Here is a 24,803-nt window from a genome sequence, read left to right as displayed (position 1 = left end):
TGCGTTAATGTAGATAGTGATGCTGTTTGCAACTGCTAGGTGCGAAGCAGTGCTAATGGAAGTTATCGTTTTCTGTCGTTCTTCCGTCGCTAACTTGACTATTACTATGCTCTTCTTGTATAAAGTCCATTCCTTCGATAAATGAAAGGCTCTTTCTTTGATTACCACATGCGTTTCGCTTCTTTTATTTTTGAATCCTACTCCGAAGCCAGCAACACTTTCAAAACAGTTGTACAACAGACACGACGCGAAGAATAGTCTTTGGGAGACACATGACGAGAACTATTTATTCCTCGCTCAAGCAGATCCAACTTCTTCGCCTACTTGCAAGAAAGGTTCGTACCCCCTAATTTTGAGGATGGTGGATTTCCAATTTACTGTGACTTGCAAAGGAATAAGGCATATCGTTTCTCATTCCGTTAGTTAATGAAACAAAAAATCATTTATATAAAAGAAAAGCGGTTAAAGGAAGTTGACTGATGCCTTTAGCTGTAAGAGTGTTGTTGAAAGTAGTCTACCTGAGCCATTCCCATATACACTCCTGGAAATTGAAATAAGAACACCGTGAATTCATTGTCCCAGGAAGGGGAAACTTTATTGACACATTCCTGGGGTCAGATACATCACATGATCACACTGACAGAACCACAGGCACATAGACACAGGCAACAGAGCATGCACAATGTCGGCACTAGTACAGTGTATATCCACCTTTCGCAGCAATGCAGGCTGCTATTCTCCCATGGAGACGATCGTAGAGATGCTGGATGTAGTCCTGTGGAACAGCATGCCATGCCATTTCCACCTGGCGCCTCAGTTGGACCAGCGTTCGTGCTGGACGTGCAGACCGCGTGAGACGACGCTTCATCCAGTCCCAAACTTGCTCAATGGGGGACAGATCCGGAGATCTTGCTGGCCAGGGTAGTTGACTTACACCTTCTAGAGCACGTTGGGTGGCACGGGATACATGCGGACGTGCATTGTCCTGTTGGAACAGCAAGTTCCCTTGCCCGTCTAGGAATGGTAGAACGATGGGTTCGATGACGGTTTGGATGTACCGTGCAATATTCAGTGTCCCCTCGACGATCACCAGAGGTGTACGGCCAGTGAAGGAGATCGCTCCCCACACCATGATGCCGGGTGTTGGCCCTGTGTGCCTCGGTCGTATGCAGTCCTGATTGTGGCGCTCACCTACACGGCGCCAAACACGCATACGACCATCATTGGCACCAAGGCAGAAGCGACTCTCATCGCTGAAGACGACACGTCTCCATTCGTTCCTGCATTCACGCCTGTCGCGACACCACTGGAGGCGGGCTGCACGATGTTGGGGCGTGAGCGGAAGACGGCCTAACGGTGTGCGGGACCGTAGCCCAGCTTCATGGAGACGGTTGCGAATGGTCCTCGCCGATACCCCAGGAGCAACAGTGTCCCTAATTTGCTGGAAAGTGGCGGTGCGGTCCCCTACGGCACTGTGTAGGATCCTACGGTCTTGGCGTGCATCCGTGCGTCGCTGCGGTCCGGTCCCAGGTCGACGGGCACGTGCACCTTCCGCCGACCACTGGCGACAACATCGATGTACTGTGGAGACCTCACGCCCCACGTGTTGAGCAATTCGGCGGTACGTCCACCCGGCCTCCCGCATGCCCACTATACGCCCTCGCTCAAAGCCCGTCAACTGCACATACGGTTCACGTCCACGCTGTCGCGGCATGCTACCAGTGTTAAAGACTGCGATGGAGCTCCGTATGCACGGCAAACTGGCTGACACTGACGGCGGCGGTGCACAAATGCTGCGCAGCTAGCGCCATTCGACGGCCAACACCGCGGTTCCTGGTGTGTCCGCTGTGCCGTGCGTGTGATCATTGCTTGTACAGCCCTCTCGCAGTGTCGGGAGCAAGTATGGTGGGTCTGACACACCGGTGTCAATGTGTTCTTTTTTCCATTTCCAGGAGTGTATATAAACACACGTACGCACGCACACACATACATTTCACAGAAAATCTAGAAAGAACGCATTGCCCTTCCACAGCCAGTCAGTCCAAGAAGTTGCTTAGAACAGGCCTAATCAGAAGTGAGGGAACGGTCGTCCCATCCGTAAATTTGGAAAATTGTGGTAAGGTCTTATGGGACCAAACTGCTGAGGTCATCGGTGCCTCGGTCCCCAATCTTACACACTACTTAATCTAACTTTAACTGACTTACACTACGGGCGATACACACACCCGTGCCCGAGGGAAGACGCGAATCTCCGGCGGGGGAGGCCACGCGGACCGTGACAAGACGCCCGAGACCGCTCGGCTACCTCGGGCGGCCCGCCCATCCGTTTCGCGCTTTATGTGATGAAATTAGGAGTAAAAATCGGGAGACAGTTTAGTGAGGTGACCAGCTTTTCCAGCAATTTGCAACTGTTACTTAATTATGTCCGTTGCCGCCACTGCTGTTACAGAGACTGTATTGCTTTAGTAAGAAAGTAAACATACAGCCTTCAGCTACAAAGCCTTATTTATACTTTAATACAAGGCGCATTTCGAGAATTGAGCCCTCGTCTTTAAGTGCTTGATCCGTCTACATCATTCCTTGAAAACAGGTTACTACTGATAACGTTGTATTGTTGTAGTCCTCAGTCCGAAGTTACTTTGATGCAGCTCTCCATGTTATTCTATCCTGCGCAAACAACTTCATCTCCGAATAACTATTGCATCCTAATTCCTTCTGATCTGTTTAGTGCATTCATCTCCTGGACTCCCTCTTCAATTTTTACCCTCTACATTTCCCTCCAATATTGAATTCGTGATCCCTTGATGTCTCAGAATGTGTGATATCAACCGATCACTTTTTCAACTCGGGTTGTGCCACAAATTTCTTGTCTCCCTAGTTCCATTCAGTATTTCCTCACGTGTTACGTAATCTACCCATGTAATCTTCGGCATTCTTTCGTAGCACCACTTCTCAAAAGCCACTATTCGCTTCTTCTCCCAACAAGTTATCGTCCGTGTTTCACGTCCATACGTGGCCACACTCCATACAAATACCTGATACCTTCTAACACCTAAATCTGTATTCGATATTAACAAATTTCCTTCTTCAGGAATGTTTTTCTTGCCATTTTATATCCTGTCTACGTCGGTCATCATCAGTTATTTTTCTACCCAAACAGAAAAACTCATCTGCTATTCGCAGTGTCTCGTTTCCTAATCTAATTCTACATCTACATCTATATTTATACTCCGCAAGCCACCCAACGGTGTGTGGCGGAGGGCACTTTACGTGCCACTGTCATTACCTCCCTTTCCTGTTCCAGTCGCGTATGGTTCGCGGGAAGAAAGACTGTCTGAAAGCCTCCGTGCGCGCTCGAATCTCTCTAATTTTACATTCGTGATCTCCACGGGAGGTATAAGTAGGGGGAAGCAATATATTCGATACCTCATCCAGAAACGCACCCTCTCGAAACCTGGCAAGCAAGCTGCACCGCGATGCAGAGCGCCTCTCTTGCAGAGATGCGGGCTTTAATCGTGATGTGTGTGGAAGGATCTCAGAGGCTAGTTAAAACGTCAGGTTGCCATCTGAACGCTTATTTCTGCCTGTGGGTGCTGTGTGGATGATGGGGATGGAAAGCCCCACTACCAGGCAAGACAAAGCGAGTCCTTTGGTCTTATCGTTCTGTTTATCCTTGTGAGCTGCCCATCCTCAGGCAGGCCAGCTCCAAGACGCGCTGCAGTGGAAGGGGGGGGGGGGGGGGGGGGGGGAGGTCCAGTGAGCGGCAGTAGCAGTACAGTCTGAAGCACTTTGAATACTTTGCAGGAAAGCCGTGTTGCATTTTTCGTTTTTCAATATTAAATGTAGAGGTAATTGTTGCCTTCCACGGCCATCACGGTATCAAAACAAGGATTGAAGAATGTATGATGTAGGGCAATAAGAATACACTGTTTGGAGTTTGTAAACTAAACTTTCTTTGTTTGTACTTCAATAATTTGTCTATCTCTCTCTCGCCTGTCAGTATCCTAACGGTAGCGGCGCTAGTGTGGGGCATATTAGCCAAGTACAAACTTTTTACGCTAGAAACGTTCTTGTCATTAATTTTTTACAAGTTCAGTACATTCACATCGCGTTACAGGAGTTGATAGTTATGTCATTTGCTTAAGTTTGCTTAAGTAAAATATAGACTAGCTACGCATTTGTTTTTGCTGTGTGTCTCCTTGAAAATAATGGCGATTTCTGGAATAATGAAATAAAATCGACAAACTTTTAACGAATTACCTAAAAAATGTTAAAGGTGTCATATGTTGGTGTGCTTGCAGGGTATGCATTGTGGTATTAGTCGTTGCACATTCAAAGCGCCATATTTAAGTGTCTCTTCTTGAAAAAGGCGGTATTTGCGTAATACTGAGGCAAAATCAACAAATTGCCTAAAAACCATAAATAACGTCACATACTGGTGATGAAGGCTACAGCGAAACTAATATTTGCACATGTTGTCTTAAAAAAGTTGGAAAACTAAATCACAAAACCTACGTTGTTGTCTGTCTTCTGAAGAAGTGGGGGAAATAACTACTAAACCCATTTTTATGTGTATATTCTTAAAACGTTAGGGAGAAATTGCCAAAATTGCAGTGAAATCTGTGTCTTCTTAATAAATCAGTAAAACTAGCCACGAAACCGAAAATAGTGTCATAGGTTGTAGAAAGCAGCATTGGATGCGATACTCTGCAAAACATTTGTGAAAACTAGGGCAGTGCACCTGGGTGCCATACTGTACAAGAAATATGCAAGCTCGCCTCAGTTTACTGCTGCTGGTGCTCGAGTGAGGTACAGGCGACGACTAGCAGGTGCAGGGCGCCGGAGATCTATCACTAATAACATAGTGTGAGTGCGAGTGTCCTATTCAGCTATCATCTTGGCTATAAATTGTAGTAATTAACATGACAGTATTATTGGCCATTAATTGTACTATCATGACAGCTGTTGTCCATTAATTACAGTCTAAATAAACAAAACATGCCGGCCGTGGTGGCCGAGCGGTTCTAGGGGCTACAGTCTGGAACCGCGCGACCGCTACGGTCGCAGGTTCGAATCCTGCCTCGGGCATGGATGTGTGTGATGTCCTTAGGTTAGGTAGGTTTAATTAGTTCTACGTTCTAGGGGATTTATAACCACAGTAGTTAAGTCCCATCGTGCTCAGAGCCATTTTTGAACCAAACAAAACATAAAAGAACAACGCCTTCTATTTGGCCACAAATCGGTTTTGCCCACTACTAAGGCTATTTGTTATATTTTTCAATTATTACGTTTAATTGGCTGATGAAAGGTTGGTGCTCTATGGGTAAAACATTTTAATCATTTTTTTCACATGAACAGATACGTCTTACTAATTTGTACACTGCCATTATGTATTTTTGAAGAGAGGAGGGCACCCATTTTGGAAACGAAGTGCTGCATGTTAATTAAATTTTGTGGTACAGAAGTTGCAGTTATTAAAGGTTTCAACAAATCTTTGTTCTGAATATGAAAATATTATTCCCATTCACATTATAAGTTGTGATGGGCCTCCATTTGTTTTTTTCCTAGGTGTTCTTACTGTGGGTTGTGTGCACATCACATTTCAATAGATACACTTCACGTCCTTACAACAAATATGTGCTCTCAGTCTGGACTGCTGTCAGAGTAGTGCAGTAGTGTCCAACAGCCATTGTGCCCCTCCTGTCCTTTTCTACATCTTGTTTTGCTGCAGTCACTCTACTGAGGCCTCTGCTGTCCCCAGAGGGCGCTGTGGCAGGTGCCAGAAGACATGTTGCCCCGATCTCGCGCCACTGCGGACATTGCATGGCGAATGTGCAGATCTGGATCACCCCTGAGGAATTTCTGCGAGGCACTGTATCAGTTCATAACTAACGCACCTCTGGATTCAACTGAAATGGTGAGTACATCCGCCCACCGGCTCAGGTCAGTTTATAGATAAGGATGATGCTTGTGTAAACCTGCAGTTCTAATGAATAAGATATATGTGTCTCATTGGTCCCCTACTAAATTCTGGTGAGCTGTTTCGTGATTGGCCAACTGTCTCAACTGGAGCTACTAGCTAGTGGCAAAATGTGGTAAAGTTTCGAATTTGTTGCCCTCCTATGTACATGGTCTACTCAAATTAACCCCTCGGTGGGCGCGGCTTTCATATTTCTGTGAGAGGGCGCGTTGCGTCTTTTGCACCGCAATTAGTTTTACATTTTTAACCTAAGGAAAAATAATCATCCTATCAGTAATAAATAGAAAAAATGCATCAATTTCTTTTTCCGTAATTTCAGCACTTACTTTTGGGCCTGGCAAAACTTTTAGGATGTTCTTGGCCTTGGTTTTAGGAGAAGAAGGAAGCAGTACACTTATCCAAATAGTTTCTTCATATTTTCCTACGTAAAATCGGTAATCCTCTGTTTGTTGTCTCCCCTCTTCAACCAGGTGGTCATCTGTTTCTGTGTTGATTGTTCCGAGTCACTGCTGTGGTTTTCTTCTACAATAACTTCCTCATCTGACTCAGATTCACTTGAATCTCACAATTGTTGTAAGTCTTCTTCTGACAATTCTCGCAGTAGTTTCTCATAGCCTTCAGGACGTACAGTTAGACGGTGCCTGTAAAATGCCTTATTTTTCTCCATTCCCACACTTTTATGAGAGCTAATGAAAAACGTGTTTTTGTAAAAGTAATATATTGTAGCAAATCAATATCCTAGAGTAAAAACAAGTTATGAAAATTGCATATGGGAACTTCGATTCGAATATTCATTATATACTAATATAAAAGAAAGATTTCCTTGAGGCGAAAGTATAGAAAATACTTACATCACAAGGCGTAGCGGCGAACACACCGCAAACGCAACACTCACGTTTCAAACAACAATAGCGACCAAACTGCTGAAAGCATGAATAGCGCAAATGTAGTAAGTGGTGACATCCGTTGAGAACAACAAATACGTATCTGGAAGTGGACGCAACTGTAACGCTATCTATGATACTGACAGAGAACTGAATCTTGCGGCTATCTGCCGCAGGCGCGCCCACGGAAGGGTTAATGTGACCATCACGTATGTTCGACGTCAACGTGAAACAACCAATAAGAGACGGCACATGGCTGCAACAGTAATGAAGTGTATATAAAGTGTGTCCAGTGGACGAGGAAAACAGTTCAGTGTTGTCGTAACGTGGAAAAATGTAGCGATTTATCCAACGTGCAAAAGGTAGGATCATTGGCTTTCGGGCCAAGGATCGAAGCATTTCAAAGTGGCCAAGTTTGTAAACTGTTGACAAGCCACCATAGTTAAAATATACCATGCATGTCAAAGTAATCAAAGTAACGTATCCAAAAGTGACGTCACGAACCATAGATGACAAAAACGAACTATGGCTGTGTACGTTTGAACAGACCAACAAAATGAACCAAAGGGTCTTCCAACAGTGTCTACTCAATGATCATTCACCTGACGTTGCTGCGTATGGACCTCCACAGCAGGCGCCTGGTTGATGCACCCATGCTGGCTGCTGTTCCTCAGTGACAAAAGCCGTAATTTGCACACCAATAGCGCAAATAACGTCCACTGAGTAGCTACAGATGCCTTTTTGGGAATAACCACGTTTTACGTTCCTTCAGGCTGAAATCAAATACTCTGCAACAACCACTGGAAGGCTTCATGCCAGAGGAGCGAGCGTTATGATATGGGCGATGTTTTTGTGGGATTTCCTGGGTAATCTCGTCATTCTGCAAGGCACAATGGATCAGTGCAAGTACGCAGATATCCTTGGGAACCATGCCCACCGCTAAATTAATTTTTTTCCCTTCAACATGATGGCATCTACCAGCAGGACAGTGCAACGTGCAGTACAGCTCACAGTGTACATGTATGGTTTGAAGAGCACCAGTGTGTGTTTGCCATACTCCTCTGGCCACCAAACTCCTTGGATTCAAACTCAATCGAGAATATGTGAGCCCACCTCAATCTGGCTGTTTGCACCATCGATCCTCAGCCAAGAAACCTAGCGTTGCTCTCCATGGCATAGTGGAGTCGGCAAGGCTCCACATCCGTATTGGTACCTTCTGGAACCTCGCCGATTCTCTTCCCGCATCTTTTGAAGGGGATTGCACTGGAAAATGTGCTTATTCAAGCGTTTGACACATGGTCACATTAATGTTATTGGACAATGTATATGTGCATGACCATTGTCCCTTCTGTCATTAGATCCACGCTGTGCTCTGCTGCCTCGGTGAATAGCATTGCTTACTGCTTGAACTGAGGTAATATCTGGATGCTGGGAAAATCTGTTACGACTCCTCAACAGCCTAATGATGCATTCTGGAGAAAAGGTGAGTCAGCCTTCCTGTCTTACGTGAGGTACTAGCTAGTGACTAATCATGTGAAGACTTGGGGCATAGCTACCGAAAATGTGCAAGCTGTATTCCCTCATTAGACTCTCGTCACCTCGTTGTGTACACCAGCATATCTTCTTAGCTTGAGTGGCTAAGCATGGCAAAAGTGCTGACCTGGCCCCTCTTAAGGAAGAAGTGCAACGCATTATTCCAGATTATCAGTGGTTTTATGCTGCACTCAGTCTTCCTGATGAGTAGGCCTGCTCGCCAACTCAGCTGAATTATTGGACAATTGCAAACCATCGTACATGAGCAGATTTGGCACACCCTGTGGACAACATGTGACACCACGTTCCAGTCGCCCATAGGCATCACTCTGTAAATTGGTGAGTAGACATGTGTCTCAGTTGAGATACTAGCTAGTGTCTAACAATGACACATGTGTAGAAGTGAGCAGATAAGTAGAACTTCCCGTTGTCTGAACTGAGGCGCTACCAGATAAAAAGCATGGCCTATGTGCAGCTCTGAGGAACCCATGGGGAAAGCAAGTGTGGTCACATCTTGCTTGATTATGAACTTCATGTTGAGCTGTGCTAATCTGGTGAGTATGCCTGTCTACTGTCCCAGCTGTGGTAACAGCTAGTGTAGAAGCATGGTTGTTAAGGATGAAGCCCAGAGTATTCCTGAGGAAGGCCTGAGTGTGGACGCTGCAGTGCCTCTCTGACCTTCTGCTAGACTCTGATGACCGGCTACAACTGCTTGTCTAAAAACTCAGTTCCTATGCTAGCTAGTGTTGCACATGTACTGACTTAAGGACTCACTATGTTAGAAATGTGAGGCTAGTCTCCGATCGTTTCTGAGCTCTCGCTGGACCTGCTGTCCTGATAAGTTAACTATGTTAGTGACCAAGAACGGCATATAATCAGCTTGTTGGGCTACTAGCATGTATACGATATGCCATTTTCAACTTTCACATGATCCTCATGACAGACCCAGGTGACCTCAAGAGTAGATCTGCATATTGTCACAGCTGAAGTAACAGCTAGCAGGTAATGGAGCTGCAAGTACAAAACTATGATTGTGCTGAAGATGACTTAAGGGGCCATTTCCACTTTTCCATCAGCCTCCTCCAAAATTCTACCGACCTAATTTACATACTTGCTATCGTCCCAGCTGAAGCACAAGCTACTGTGGCACAAGTTCATTTTTTGTGTGTGATGTAGACGTGTGAGGCTACGTCTCAGATGCTCCCTGCCTTCATGGAAGGCTTTGCGGACCTGATGGGAAAACTTTTGCCATGTCAGTTACAGTAATAGAGAGTACTTAAAACTGGTGCATGTGCTAACCAGGTGCCTTCTTACGAATAACAGGTTATGTCCCAGTTTCTCATCAGCCTCATGCTTGAGTCCGTGAATCTTATTAATTTGCCTACTCATTCCCTCAACTGGGAATGGCTAAGTGTGGTGCCTGTGCAGGTTTGTACAGATTTGTGGCTACCTTGATGTTGATGTGTATGACTAATTACCAGTTTCTCACCAGCTACACTTTGCTGACGTGCAACATACGCCTGTGTTATTGCCTCAGTTGTTGTGACAGTTACAGTTTAAAGGAGTACTGAAGCATATGCGACCCTGCGGGCTTCTTGGAGAAGACTTGAAAAGATATATTCTAATACCTTACCACTTTCATGCTGTAATCTGGTGAGTTGGTGAGGAGACCCATATACACTCTCAGATATGGTATTGTTGTTGTTGTGGTCTTCAGTCCTGAAACTGGTTTGATGCAGCTCTCCATGCTACTCTATCCTGAGCAAGCTTCTTCATCTCCCAGTATCTACTGCAACCTACATCCTTCTGAATCTGCTTAGTGTAGTCATCTATTGGTCTCCCTCTACGATTTTTACCCTCCACGCTGCCCTCATATACTAAATTGGTGATCCCTTGATGCCTCAGAACATGTCCTACCAACCGATCCCTTCTTCTGGTCAAGTTGTGCCACAAACTTCTCTTCTCCCCAATCCGATTCAATACTTCCTCATTAGTTATGTGATCTACCCATCTAATCTTCAGCATTCTTCAGTAGCACCACATTTCGAAAGCTTCTATTCTCTTCTTGTCCAAACTATTTATCGTCCATGATTCACTTCCATACATGGCTACACTCCATACTAATACTTTCAGAAATGACTTCCTGACACTTAAATCTATACTCGATGTTAACAAACTTCTCTTCTTCAGAAACGCTTTTCTTGCCATTGCCATTCTACATTTTATATCCTCTGTACTTCGACCATCGTCAGTTATTTTGCTCCCCAAATAGCAAAACTCCTTTACTACTTTAAGTGTCTCACTTCCTAATCTAATTCCCTCAGCATCACCCGACTTAATTCGACTACATTCCATTATCCTCGTTTTGCTTTTGTTGATGGTCATCTTATATCCTCCTTTCAAGACACTATCCATTCCGTTCAACTGCTCTTCCAAGTCCTGTGCTGTCTCTGACAGAATTACGATGTCATCGGCGAACCTCAAAGCTTTTATTTCTACTCCACGGATTTTAATACCTACTCCGAATTTTTCTTTTGTTTCCTTTACTGCTTGCTCAATATACAGATTGAATAACATCGGGGATAGGCTACAACCCTGTCTTACTCCCTTCCCCACCACTGCTTCCCTTTCATGCCCCTCGACTCTTATAACTGCCATCTGGTTTCTGTACAAATTGTAAATAGCCTTTCGCTCCCTGTATTTTACCCCTGCCACCTTCAGAATTTGAAAGAGAGTATTCCAGTCAACATTGTCAAAAGCTTTCTCTAAGTCTACAAATGCTAGAAACGTAGGTTTGCCTTTTCTTAATCTAGCTTCTAAGATAAGCCGTAGGGTCAGTATTGCCTCACGTGTTCCAACATTTCTACGGAATCCAAACTGATCTTCCCCGAGGTCGGCTTCTACCAGTTTTTCCATTCGTCTGTAAAGAACTCGCCTTAGTATTTTACAGCTGTGACTTATTAAACTGATAGTTTGGTAATTTTCACATCTGTCAATACCTGCTTTCTTTGGGATTGGAATTATTACATTCTTCCTGAAGTCTGAGGGTATTTCGCCTGTCTCATACATCTTCCTCACCAGATGGTAGAGTTTTGTCAGGACTGGCTCTCCCAAGGCCGTCAGTAGTTCCAATGGAATGTTGTCGACTCCGGGGGCCTTGTTTCGACTCAGGTCTTTCAGTGCTCTGTCAAACTCTTCACGCAGTATCGTATCTCCCATTTCATCTTCATCTACATCCTCTTCCATTTCCATAATATTGTCCTCAAGTACATCGCCCTTGTATAGACCCTCTATATACTCCTTCCACCTTTCTGCTTTCCCTTCTTTGCTTAGAACTGGGTTTCCATCTGAGCTCTTAATATTCATACAAGTGGTCCTCTTTTCTCCAAAGGTCTCTTTAATTTTCCTGTAGGCAGTATCTATCTTACCTCTAGTGAGATAAGCCTCTACATCCTTACATTTATCCTCTAGCCATCCCTGCTTAGCCATTTTGCACTTCCTGTCGATCTCATTTTTGAGACGTTTGTATTCCTTTTTGCCTGCTTCATTTACTGTATTTTTATATTTTCTCCTTTCATCAATTAAATTCAATACTTCTTCTGTTACCCAAGGATTTCTACTAGCCCTAGTCTTTCTACCTAGTTGATCCTCTGCTGCCTTCACTACTTCATCCCTCAAAGCTACCCATTCTTCTTCTATTGTATTTATTTCCCCCATTCCTGTCAATTGCTCCCTTATGCTCTCCTTGAAACACCGTACAACCTCTGGTTCATTTAGTTTATCCAGGTCCCATCTCCTTAAATTCCCACCTTTCTGCAGTTTCTTCAGGTTTAATCTACAGGTCATAGCCAATAGATTGTGGTCAGAGTCCACATCTGCCCCTGGAAATGTCTTACAATTTAAAACCTGGTTCCTAAATCTCTGTCGTACCCTTATATAATCTATCTGAAACCTGTCAGTATCTCCAGGCTTCTTCCATGCATACAGCCTTCTTTTATGATTCTTGAACCAAGTGTTACCTATGATTAACTTGTGCTCTGTGCAAAATTCTACCAGGCGGCTTCCTCTTTCATTTCTTTGCCCCAGTCCATATTGACCTACTACGTTTCCTTCTCTCCCTTTTCCTGCTACCGAATTCCAGTCACCCATGACTATTAAATTTTCGTCACCCTTCACTATCTGAATAATTTCTTTTATTTGATCATACATTTCTTCAATTTCTTCGTCATCTGCAGAGCTAGTTGGCATATAAACTTGTACTACTGTAGTAGGTGTGGGCTTCGTATCTATCTTGGCCACAATAATGCGTTCACTATTTCCTATTTTCCTATTCATTATTAAACCTACTCCTGCATTACCCCTATTTGATTTTGTGTTTATAACCCTGTAGTCACCTGACCAGAAGTCTTGCTCCTCTTGCCACCGAACTTCACTATTTCCCACTACATCTAACTTTAACCTATCCATTTCCCTTTTTAAATTTTCTAACCTACCTGCCCGATTAAGGGATCTGACATTCCACGCTCCTACCCGTAGAACGCCAGTTTTCTTTCTCCTGATAACGACATTCTCTTGAGTAGTCCCCGCCCGGAGATCCGAATGAGGGACTATTTTACCTCCGGAATATTTTACCCAAGAGGATGCCATCATCATTTAATCATACAGTAAAGCTGCATGCCCTCGGGAAAAATTACGGCCGTAGTTTCCCCTTGCTTTCAGCCGTTAGCAGTACCAGCACAGCAAGGCTGTTTTAGTTATTGTTACAAGGCCAGATCAGTCAATCATCCAGACTGTTGCCCCTGCAACTACTGAAAAGGCTGCTGCCCCTCTTCAGGAACCACACGTTTGTCTGGCCTCTCAACAGATACCCCTCCGTTGTGGTTGCACCTACGGTACGGCTACCTGTATCGCTGAGGCACGCAAGCCTCCCCACCAGCGGCAAGGTCCATAGTTCATGGGGGGAAGGATATGGTATTAGTTAGTAGCCAAGTATGGTACATTTGCAGATTTGGGGGTGTAGATATGTTGGCCATGTTTCAGTTCCGCACCAACCTCACAGTGGGTTCTGTTGTCGTAATGAACAGATATGCCTATCTTCTCAGTTGAGGTATTACCTAGTGGCCTAGGATTATAATATATATAAGCCTAGGATCCTTCTCACGAAGGTAAGACAAGCTATATTCCAGTTTCTCACTAACCTCACAGTGGGTTCTGTTGTCGTAATGAACAGATATGCCTATCTTCTCAGTTGAGGTATTACCTAGTGGCCTAGGATTATAATATATATAAGCCTAGGATCCTTCTCACGAAGGTAAGACAAGCTATATTCCAGATTCTCACTAAGCTCATGCCACACTCCAAGGACCTATTAACAGTTGCACTTACCATTTCAGCAGAGACAGTGGTTCTGACCAAGCATGGGCAATGTGAGGACAAGCAACCAGGTAATGATGATTTACAGGATATGTTCAAGTACTTTATGGATAACAAGTAGTGAGCCATGCGTGGCTCGTGTTTGTGCCATCTCTTATTTAACATCCTGTTTTTGGCATACTGCCACCTCATAATGTTAGTTTCAATTACTTGTATCAATGAGTTGCTGCATTGCCTGCCCGTGAGTGGCAGCAGTAGCGCTTATCGATATAAGCCCTGCCTTATTATCTTTGCTGGACTGCTATTACTTCCCGGTCGTCGTGTGTCAACGAGTCAGTTGGAAGGTGCCGGCAGTTAGTTCGGACCTGGCACTGTTTGAGTTGGCACACGGCACAAGTTGAGCTGGGGCGTGGCAGCAGTGATGTCCGTACCGCCATGACTCGCCCAACGCTTACCAACACACATGATTGGGGTGGCGACGACTTTGGTTGGTCGTCGGTCGGTCGTCTTGCCGCAAGACGTGTATTTGACTGGCGATCGCTTATTGTTGGCTGTGTGTGCTGACTCTTGATTCGTCCCTGTCATTCAACAATTACTGCCGTTAGCATTGTCTGGATCTTCGTGTAAGTGTTCGTGAAACTGTGTGTAGTTTGTGTGATTCTGATTGACAAGTTTGTTTTTTTTTAATGTTGTAGGCGTACTGGCTCTGAGGAGTAGGTCAGGTGGCGTGGAGCAGGGAGAAATTCTCGACGGGACATAGTTTGGCCGGGGCCCGCTGGCTTTCTCTACACGGTGTCGGAGAGAGTGGTGCTGTTCCCATTGCTATGAGGTGCGTGGTTCACCGACCCTGACACGAAAGTTGAGTTTGATTTAATCTACAAGCAAGTCAAGACTGTTCACATTGTGTCGTTTGGAGTTCGTTGTCGCCTGTTGGGATATTTCCACGAGCAACAACGTAATTTTCAAGTTGGAAAATTCTAGCCACCCTCTGGTGGAGTTTCACTGTATTTGGTGATTTGAATTGAAGTGCATTAGCGGAATCTCCTGCCCTGTGGCCGTTTACGTTCCGGTTACCTGCCCTGGGCGTTGACGTAAATTTCAGGCAGTGTAGTTTCCTCATCGCGTTATTGCTGTCCAGCACGGTGTGTAGTTTCACAGCTCCGTGTATGATTTGTTGTGGGCGCCGATATCTTCTTCGTTGTTCCGTTGAACTCCCGGTTGTGCCCTGGTCGGGTGAAGTGGAAGTTGTCTTGTCGGTGGGTCTGCTGACAGCCGGTCGGTTGGTTGTCGTCGTATAGTGAACGGTTGGCCCTACTGCCTGTCTCACCTAAGCGATCGTTAGTGTTTGAATTAGAGGTCGATCCTCGAACATCTGGGCGCCCTTGTGTGTACTGCCTTTTTTTTAGATTTGTTCTTGTTGTTGGTACTTGTATGGCTTCTAGCCAGTTTTGTGTATTAAATTAGAGTTGTTTTACTCTTGAGGCCTTCAGCCTAATTTAAAATACTGCTTCACGAAAGCCCTTTGGCATTTTTTATTTTTTTATTTTTAAGTCTTCCGCCTTCAGCAGATTTGAATTTAACTAGTTTACTTCAACCTATTGAAATTTTAAGTCTTTGGCCTTCAGCAGGTTTGAGTTTCAGTTGTTTGTTCTTAAGGTCTCTAGCCTAAATTAAAGAACTGTTTCCCATAAGGTCTTTGGTATTTAAAACAATTGATGTTTTGGTGTTTTAAGTGTTCGACCTCCAGATGATTTGAATGTAACTTATTTACTTCAACCTAACTAAAGAACTGTTTTAAGAAAAGGGTTGGCTTTTAAATTTCTGATTATGTTTGCGTTGTAAATTATTGGCCTTCAGCCATTTTTAAATTAAAGTGGCTTTTAGTCGGTAATTAAGTCCCAAAGATTAAAGCTGTGTGTTTAAAAATTTTTGGGCTGTTGTAATGTTCGATTAAATAATAAATTTGTTTGTTTGGGTGTAACTGAGAGCCCCTCATTTTGGCCGCTTTCCACAATGTATTCTATCTGCCCTGTCCGGGGGTTTAGCAGGGCGCTTCAAGTAGGACTATTAACCATCTCAGTAAAGAGTATATGTGTTGCACAAGAGCAGACTTTAGTGCTTTCTGTTCATATATTCTACGCCATTTTCCAGTTCCTCCCTTTCTTCATAAAGAACTCTACCAATATTGTGGGGCATTGTAAATAAGCCTGTGTACTGTCTCAGCTGACACAAAGATAATGACCAAGCTCGGTGAATAGGCAAATCTAGGGTCCTCCTGAGCAGGAATTGAGGGGGTATGTGCCAGTTGCTCATCAGCGTCATGCAGCACTCAACTAGTAAGGGGGCAGAGCTGTTTCTAAGACAGAGTGCGTTGTTACTAGATCTCACACAAGGCCAATATCGTGGTCACCTACCCTCTTTCCTACCTTCTCCCCTACTACTCTGTACCAAAGGGGTGAGATAAAAATGGTTGGAAACTTTGAAATGTGTCATCCTGTTCATTAGGAAAGCTAAAACAGACTTCATGGTTGCCAGATTTACCCAAGAAGACGGAGCTAAGTTATTACTGTTATTAATGACATGTCACTTCCAGCCACACCTTTATTATAGCTATAATTTATCACACAATTATTATATGTGATGACCTGCTTTCCTCCCTCTATGATTTAAGAACCAAAATTGCTGGGAAAACTGAAACAGCATCCAAGGTTGCCAGATTCATCCAATACTCACTTTTAAAACCGGCAGACAATAAAAAAAATGCAGGATAGAGTTGTCCACAATTACGATTGCCAGATATGAAACAGGCACCTTAGTACAAAAGTTTTTCCTACCCTTATGATATGAAAAAGCGTGATTTGAACCTGCCTCTCTGACATCATAGCATATGTATGCTAAGTAAAGTAGATGGAAATTCAAAAATAGTGGGAAAATACAAGGTATTCTACGTTTACTAAGGGAGAAGGCCAAATTCAAACAGCTCAGTTAGGAATACTTGTTGCTTCGTCATGGAGGGAGAGGGCGATGGTGAAGGGAGGGTGGGAGTGAAAGCTGTCCTAGACCTAATGTTGGTAGGTCTTTCTAGGAACACAATTCTGAATTTCATGAATGTGGTACACCTTTAGACATTAGCCCAGACCTAATTTCGGTGGATACTCGTTTGAACAATATTCCAGACCTACTCCATATGCTAGGTATACTACAGTGACAAACAAACACTTACACAAAATATCACCAGTGGACTAGGTGTTTACAATTGTACAAAAGCGGTTCCTCAAACATTGTTTCCATCTGCTATATGCACTCCTGGAAATGGAAAAAAGAACACATTGACACCGGTGTGTCAGACCCACCATACTTGCTCCGGACACTGTGAGAGGGCTGTACAAGCAATGATCACACGCACGGCACAGCGGACACACCAGGAACCGCGGTGTTGGCCGTCGAATGGCGCTAGCTGCGCAGCATTTGTGCACCGCCGCCGTCAGTGTCAGCCAGTTTGCCGTGGCATACGGAGCTCCATCGCAGTCTTTAACACTGGTAGCATGCCGCGACAGCGTGAACGTGAACCGTATGTGCAGTTGACGGACTTTGAGCGAGGGCGTATAGTGGGCTTGCGGGAGGCCGGGTGGACGTACCGCCGAATTGCTAAACACGTGGGGCGTGAGGTCTCCACAGTACATCGATGTTGTCGCCAGTGGTCGGCGGAAGGTGCACGTGCCCGTCGACCTGCGACCGGACCGCAGCGACGCACGGATACACGCCAAGACCGTAGGATCCTACGAAGTGCCATAGGGGACCGCACCGCCACTTCCCAGCAAATTAGGGACACTGTTGCTCCTGGGGTATCGGCGAGGACCATTCGCAACCGTCTCCATGAAGCTGGGCTACGGTCCCGCACACCGTTAGGCCGTCTTCCGCTCACGCCACAACATCGTGCAGCCCGCCTCCAGTGGTGTCGCGACAGGCGTGAATGGAGGGACGAATGGAGACGTGTCGTCTTCAGCGATGAGAGTCGCTTCTGCCTTGGTGCCAATGATGGTCGTATACGTGTTTGGCGCCGTGCAGGTGAGCGCCACAATCAGGACTGCATACGACCGAGGCACACAGGGCCAACACCCGGCGTCATGGTGTGGGGAGCGATCTCCTACACTGGCCGTACACCTCTGGTGATCGTCGAGGGGACACTGAATAGTGCACGGTACATCCAAACCGTCATCGAACCCATCGTTCTACCATTCCTAGACCGGCAAGGGAAATTGCTGTTCCAACAGGACAATGCACGTCCGCATGTATCCCGTGCCACCCAACGTGCTCTAGAAGGTGTAAGTCAACTACCCTGATCTCCGGATCTGTCCCCCATTGAGCGTGTTTGGGACTGGATGAAGCGTCGTCTCACGCGGTCTGCACGTCCAGCACGAACGCTGGTCCAACTGAGGCGCCAGGTGGAAATGGCATGGCAAGCCGTTCCACAGGACTACATCCAGCATATCTACGATCATCTCCATGGGAGAATAGCAGCCTGCATTGCTGCGAAAGGTGGATATACACTGTACTAGTGCCGACATTGTGCATGCTCTGTTGCCTGTGTCTATGTGCCTGTGGTTCTGTCACTGTGATCATGTGATGTATCCGACCCCAGGAATGTGTCAATAAAGTTTCCCCTTCCTGGGACAATGAATTCACGGTGTTCTTATTTCAATTTCCAGGAGTGTACATCTTTGCATTTTAGAGTACAAACGAAGCTTTGGCCACTGTAGTTGACTAGTACTCTGTGTTATTAACCCACGAAAAGTAAGAATTCGTGTTGGTCCTGCTACATGGCAAGCAAACTACTCTGTCTAAGCGCTGGAATTTCCTGTCCGCTGTAAGCAATGAGGTGCTTGCTAGATTTAGAAGGGCGAGGTGAGCCGGACTGTTCGTACGCGGCACAATTCAGCAAAGTTACTGAGGCACCTGTGTGTAACTTAAAGTTCACACGACGGCCTGGAATGCGGAATGATACATATAGTTTGTTAGAACGTCATTGTACCACACTAGGGCGAGAAGGGGACACAACTTTAATCGAACTTTTGTCACAACCTGTTGCAGATTTGGAAAACACAAAGTTCACTGCATGTGCACCAGCGTGTTTTTTTTTGGAGCGGCCGAAATGGGCGGTTTTGTGCCGTTGCAAAAACAAACTGTTTGGAGATGGCCCTTTTTCCGCAGATGAAACACGTTACGTTACGTGATGGGCAATCTTTTCTTTTATGGCGAGGATAACAACTAGGCCAAGACTTCACTAAGTTCACCGGCTTGTTTACATCCTTACGAGGCTGTCCACCGTGATGTGTACACGCTCGCTGTTGTGGCTGCTTGGGGCGGTCGCAAGCTAGGGGTGACTCGACCCGACAAATTGGGACCTGATCAAACTTGCCACTATGGCACCCGAATCGTATTGCTCTAAGATTTGCAACATTTGATAAAGTGAAGGATCAGAGCACTTTAAGATCTGTTCCCGTATTCTTCTATCGGGGACATTGAATGTTATAGCATCTCGAATCAAGAGGTCACAGTTATTATGATTTATTTATCGTATGGAAATACACATGCAGTTTTCAGCGATATTTACACAATACAAAATAAATATTTATACATAACAAATGGAATGTACAGGAGTTGATGTTGTTGTTGTGGTCGTCAGTCCTGAGACTGGTTTGATGCAGCTCTCCATGCTACTCTATCCTGTGCAAGTTGCTTCATCTCCCAGTGCCTACTGCAACCTACATCTTTCTGAATCTGTTTAGTGTATTCATCTCTTAGTCTCCCTCTACGATTTTTACCCTCGACACTGCCCTCCAATACTAAACTTGTGATACCTTGATGCCTCAGAATATGCCCCACCCATCGATCCCTTCTTTTAGTCAAGTTGTGCCACAAATTTCCCTTCTCTCCAATTCTATTCAATACCTCCTCATTAGTTATGTGATGTACCCATCTAATCTTCAGCATTCTTCTGTAGCACCATACATGGCTACACTCCATACAAATACTTCCAGAAACGACTTCCTGACACTTAAATCTATACTCGATGTTAACAAATTTCTCTTCTTCGGAAACGCTCCCTGTATTTTACCCCTGCCACCTTCAGAAGTTGAAAGAGAGTATTCCAGTCAACATTGTTGTATCTGCGACCGGGATGGTCGCGGGATTGAAATGACGGAAAGCGTGGCGGGACCCGGAAAAGAGGTCCGCGTACAACAACACAATGGGTGAGGACTGACACGACCAACGAAGGACAGAATGAACAACAAGATCGAACAACGAAGTCACAAGGAAACCTAACAAAAACGTCCACTCGTACACAGAACAAGAAAGTAAATAAGTTGTCTAACGCGAGGCGATGTGTCCACAGAAGTACGCGAGATTAGACTGGCTGGCTAAGCGAGAGACCGGCGCTTAAGTAGTCTATCGGGCGCGCCGCTATTGGCCGCTGGGACCACGTGATCCACTGTGGCGCCCTCACACTAAAAGCGGGCCAGGAGGCGCGCGCCGCCACAGCTTATGACGTGATGGTGCAGAGACCTCTAGTGGTCTTCGACGTCCATGACGTCTGGCAGGGATTCAAAATCCGCGGCGCGCGGTTCCAGAATTGTCAAAAGCTTTCTCCAAGTCTACAAATGCTAGAAACGTAGGTTTGCCTTTCCTATTTTCTAAGATAAGTTGTGTGGTCAGTATTGCCTCACGTGCAGGAGTTATGGTCACCAATTATTTCACAAACTGATATCCAGAGAGTCTACCCAATCCAGTGCTGTTGGTGCGGCGTTGATTACGTCGTTCCAGCCTCCACTAAAACATCTATTGGAACATTCCTCTACAATGTGCTCAACATTGTTCTGCTGCTCCACAGTCGCACATTGGGGAGTCTGAGAGTCCCAATATGTAAGTGAAGGATATAGTTCTTCAATGTCCACATCGGATTCTGTGGAGCAGACACCAGGTTGTTCTAGGTAATTGGAAGCCTGGTATGCATATAGGGTCATCGAAGCCACAGCGAAGTATGCTGGTGTCGTTTTCCCATTTCTCCTTCCACACATCTTCAGTCTTGAATGTTTCGGATTCTCGAGCTGTCCAGAATGGTTTTCTTGATTTGAGACGCTTGCAGTGTGGATTGAGCACTATTTCCTGAGCGGGTAGCCTTTGGGAAAGCTTTACGTTATTAATCTTTTCCAGCACGTGGGCCGCTGCCTCTTGTCGTCTCAAACGTGATTGGGTGATGCTACCGAGAGCAGACAGCCAAGGTAGTGCGGTTGATCTCAGGGTGCCCATTACAATTCTCATGGTGTCATTCAGCTGAAAGTCAACCTTACTGGCATGCACGTTCCTGTACGAGACAGGCGCGCAATATTCAGCCACAGGATATACTAGGTCACAGTAAAAGTTGCCACAACTACACTTAAATTTACACTTCCTAGTCATGCCCGTTAATTCTGTATACCACTGACAGTACACCAGTTCCGGCTTTTTCTGCAAACGAAAAAGCTGATACCTGGCTGTAGATACGTGAACTTGTTGGTCTTAGTACTTGGTTTATGCAGCCATTACTTCGTCATAACTTAGTTCGTCGGGAGACGCAGTTGGGAAAAGTTTTTTTTATTAAACTGAACACTGGGGGCTCTGCCATCGAGAGAAAGTATTATAGATTTGCAATACCTTGAATACGATGAACGGCGCGATGAGCTTGGAACTGTGTCAGGTATTCGTGCCATTCCTCTTGTGTCTCATTAAATTGCCAGTACGTAGGTATGCTGGGCTGCGGCACTTTTTCGGCGTCTCGGTCAGTCGGTTGTGCGGCCGCTGTTGCTTGTGTAGCCAGAAATTGTTGTACCATTGTCAGCAAGGAAGCAATTTGTTGGGTCTGAAAGTCTAAAGCTTGTGTTAGATCCATAACATAGGTTGTCTGCGTCTGAGGGGCGGGGGCAGGGGGCGGAAGGGGCGTGGTAGCCATGGATTTCACAAGTAAGTTACAGCAAAAAAGCAAGCAAGCAAACCCCCTGAGAAGAGAAATTTGATTAGTTCTGCAGCTCCCCTCGTGGTATACATGCAAGAACTCAACAACAAATATGCAATTATAAACCTCTGCGATCTGAAAAATAAGAGAAGCAAGCAAAATCTTCTGAATTATACTCGTCGCCACCTTTTATGGCATTTCGTACTTAACTTTAAGTTTCCATGATATGTGGTACAAGCTCTCTGAAGTGGAGGTTCGCCACGTTCACCCTAATGTTGCTATGTGTTTGCTGTCTGTCTGCTAAACTGTCTTCAGCTCCATCTCAATAACACGGTGGAAGTCCACGGCGTACAGTCACGAACTAACTGTCATAACTGCCTCGAACTAACTGGCTAAAACTGGCCCTCCATTTCGCAACGGCGATCCTAAATACTCGCGGCTGAGAGGGGGTTGGCGACACTTCTTGCCATTGGCCTCTATCGGTACTCTCGTAACCTCTACGCCGCTGGGCGTGCTGCTGCCACTGTACGCCAGCCCACCCTCCCTTCTATTTCCCCTCTTCTGTGTGCGTGAAATGTGTATATATTGGATGCAATGACTGACAACTCACGGTACATTTCAGAACCGGCTGCCCGCGATCGCTGCGCACGTCTCCTGTGGCATGCCCACCACTACAATCGCTCACTACCTCCAGAACATCAGGGCCAGTAAGTACCACATTCTGCAGAAACATCATCCCATCCTTCTCTATTACTAATTTGGTTCTTCTTGTGCCGATATGGTTGACGTAGTAAGATAACATTGTCTGGAATAATACATGGTTCAAACATGCTATGTGATGTTTTTTCCGGGGCCTACAGTATTTGATAACTGGTAAGGGACAGAGACATTATTGGACAGGAGTAACTACAGGCAATGATAGATGACATGAAACACAATACATACATATCAAAGGTGGAGTGACACACTTATAACGATAAATGATACAGCTCTCACCACACAGGAAAGCAAGATAACAGACATAAATAACGTTCACCTATATCACAGGTCAGACTCCCAACACAAAAGTTGGTATCGGATTCCGAGTAACGAATATGCTCTCCTTGGGCACTAATGCACGTTACACAGCTGTTGCTCTTACTTCAGGGCTACTTTGGGTGTATTGCCCTAGTCCTGTCTCCAGGCGATTTTCAGTTCTTTCACGGTTCAGAGAGGGAGTGTTCCCCGATAAATACGTCTGCCAAGAGTGTTTCAGACATGCCGTATAGGGTTTAAGTCCGGAAATATGCAGGCCATTCCATACATCCAATATCTTCACAGTCCAACATGTCACTGTCCTCTCTGGGCGGGCCTTGTCTTCCATAAACAGATGGACACGATTGAGAATACTGTCTCTACAGTACCACTGCACTGCAACAGTACCTCGCGCAAATCTATACATCAGTGTTGACCCATTGTGAATAATACCAGTCAACAGCATAGCGCCAAGGTCATACCAATGATGTTCATGAACCTTCTGTGGTCTGTAACGTATTCCCCCCTTTATCAGCACTAACTGGTGTCCAGGATCACTTTCCACAATAAAGTGGGATTCGTGGGAGTACATCATTCTGGACCATTGTTGCTGACCCCAACCAACATGCTCCCTACAACAATGAACTGTTTCTTGAAAATGGCATGATTGAAGTTGAATTCATGTAACAGGCATCCAAGCAAACATACCAGCCTGATTTAATCTCCACAAAATGGTTCTGGCAGAGACATGGGTTGCAGGGTAAAGTTATATATATTTAAAATGTTATTGTGAAGAAAATGATAATTCAAATTTAACAAGCCAAGGTCTCTTGGAGTTTATTGATTTTAACAGGAACGAAATGAAGAAGAGAGTACTAGGATACAAAATTATAAAATGATTTCGATCAATTTGTAAAACAATAAATTTAAAGAATTATCCAAAACTTAATAAAGAAAAATTAGTCGATTCTGTTCGAAAACCTGTCAACAATATTAAATTTAAAAAATTATTCTAAACTTAACAAACAGCATATAAACACTCTTATTGATTTTAACAGGAACGAAATGAAGAATAGAGTACTAGGATACAAAACTATAAAATGATTTCGATCAATTTGTAAAACAATAAATTTAAAGAATTATTCAAAACTTAATAAAGAAAAATTAGTCGATTCTGTTCGAAAACCTGTCAACAATATTAAATTAAAAAAATTATTCTAAACTTAACAAACAGCATATAAACACTCTTATTGATTTTAACAGGAACGAAATGAAGAAGAGTGTACTAGGATACAAAACTATAAAATGATATCGATCAATTTGTAAAACTATAAATTTAAAGAATTATTCAAAACTTAATAAAGAAAAATTAGTAGATTCTGTTCGAAAACCTGTCAACAATATTAAATTTAAAAAATTATTCTAAACTTAACAAACAGCATATAAACACTCTTATTGAAAAATCTGAGGACACTATAAATAATAATGACAACTAATTGAATAAAAAATCCTTAGATGACCTTTGTAAAATCTGCTAAATGAAATAATAAAAAAGTTATTCTAAACTTAACAAATAACAATTGATTGATAATATTAGTACATCTGAGGCTCATATTAGTAATGAGAATTATTTTCAAAAGTTTCTAATAGATAAATATCAAGAAGGTAAACAAAAAACTATCTGAAAAGCTTATCAGATTACAATTTTCTAGATGATTACTAGAACTACTAGAAAAGGCCTGCTTTTAAATTAGGGTAGGAATATTTGGAATTAATAATGTTCATAATATTGTTGAACCACAACAGTCTTTAATCAAATTAAACAAGAAGTAATGACTAAAATCAAGAATATTTTAATAAACAACGATTAAAGCTAACATAAAATTTAATTGTAATTTTAAAAGACTAGATGAAATACAAGAATTTAATTTTAAAGCATGGCATTGAAGTTTGATTATGAAAAATCAACAAACTATCAACAGAAATTGAAGAAATGCAATGAAGAAAATCTGTTTCGACTTTATTT

General features: G+C 44.2%; 1 protein-coding gene across 1 annotated transcript in view; it reads left to right on the top strand.

Annotated features, from left to right (window-relative positions):
* LOC126278388 (lipase 3-like) overlaps positions 1-24,803 on the top strand; it is a 141,980-nt gene that overhangs the window by 87,185 nt on the left and 29,992 nt on the right. Inside the window, exons 5-6 of the mRNA XM_049978486.1 lie at positions 5,762-5,917; positions 22,386-22,470. Coding sequence (XP_049834443.1) covers positions 5,762-5,917; positions 22,386-22,470 — 241 coding nt within the window. The remainder of the gene's footprint in view (positions 1-5,761; positions 5,918-22,385; positions 22,471-24,803) is intronic.

The sequence above is a fragment of the Schistocerca gregaria genome, chromosome 6, assembly GCF_023897955.1.
Source record: "Schistocerca gregaria isolate iqSchGreg1 chromosome 6, iqSchGreg1.2, whole genome shotgun sequence".
NCBI classification, from domain to species: domain Eukaryota; kingdom Metazoa; phylum Arthropoda; class Insecta; order Orthoptera; family Acrididae; genus Schistocerca; species Schistocerca gregaria.
This window is presented reverse-complemented; position numbering and strand designations above follow the sequence as displayed.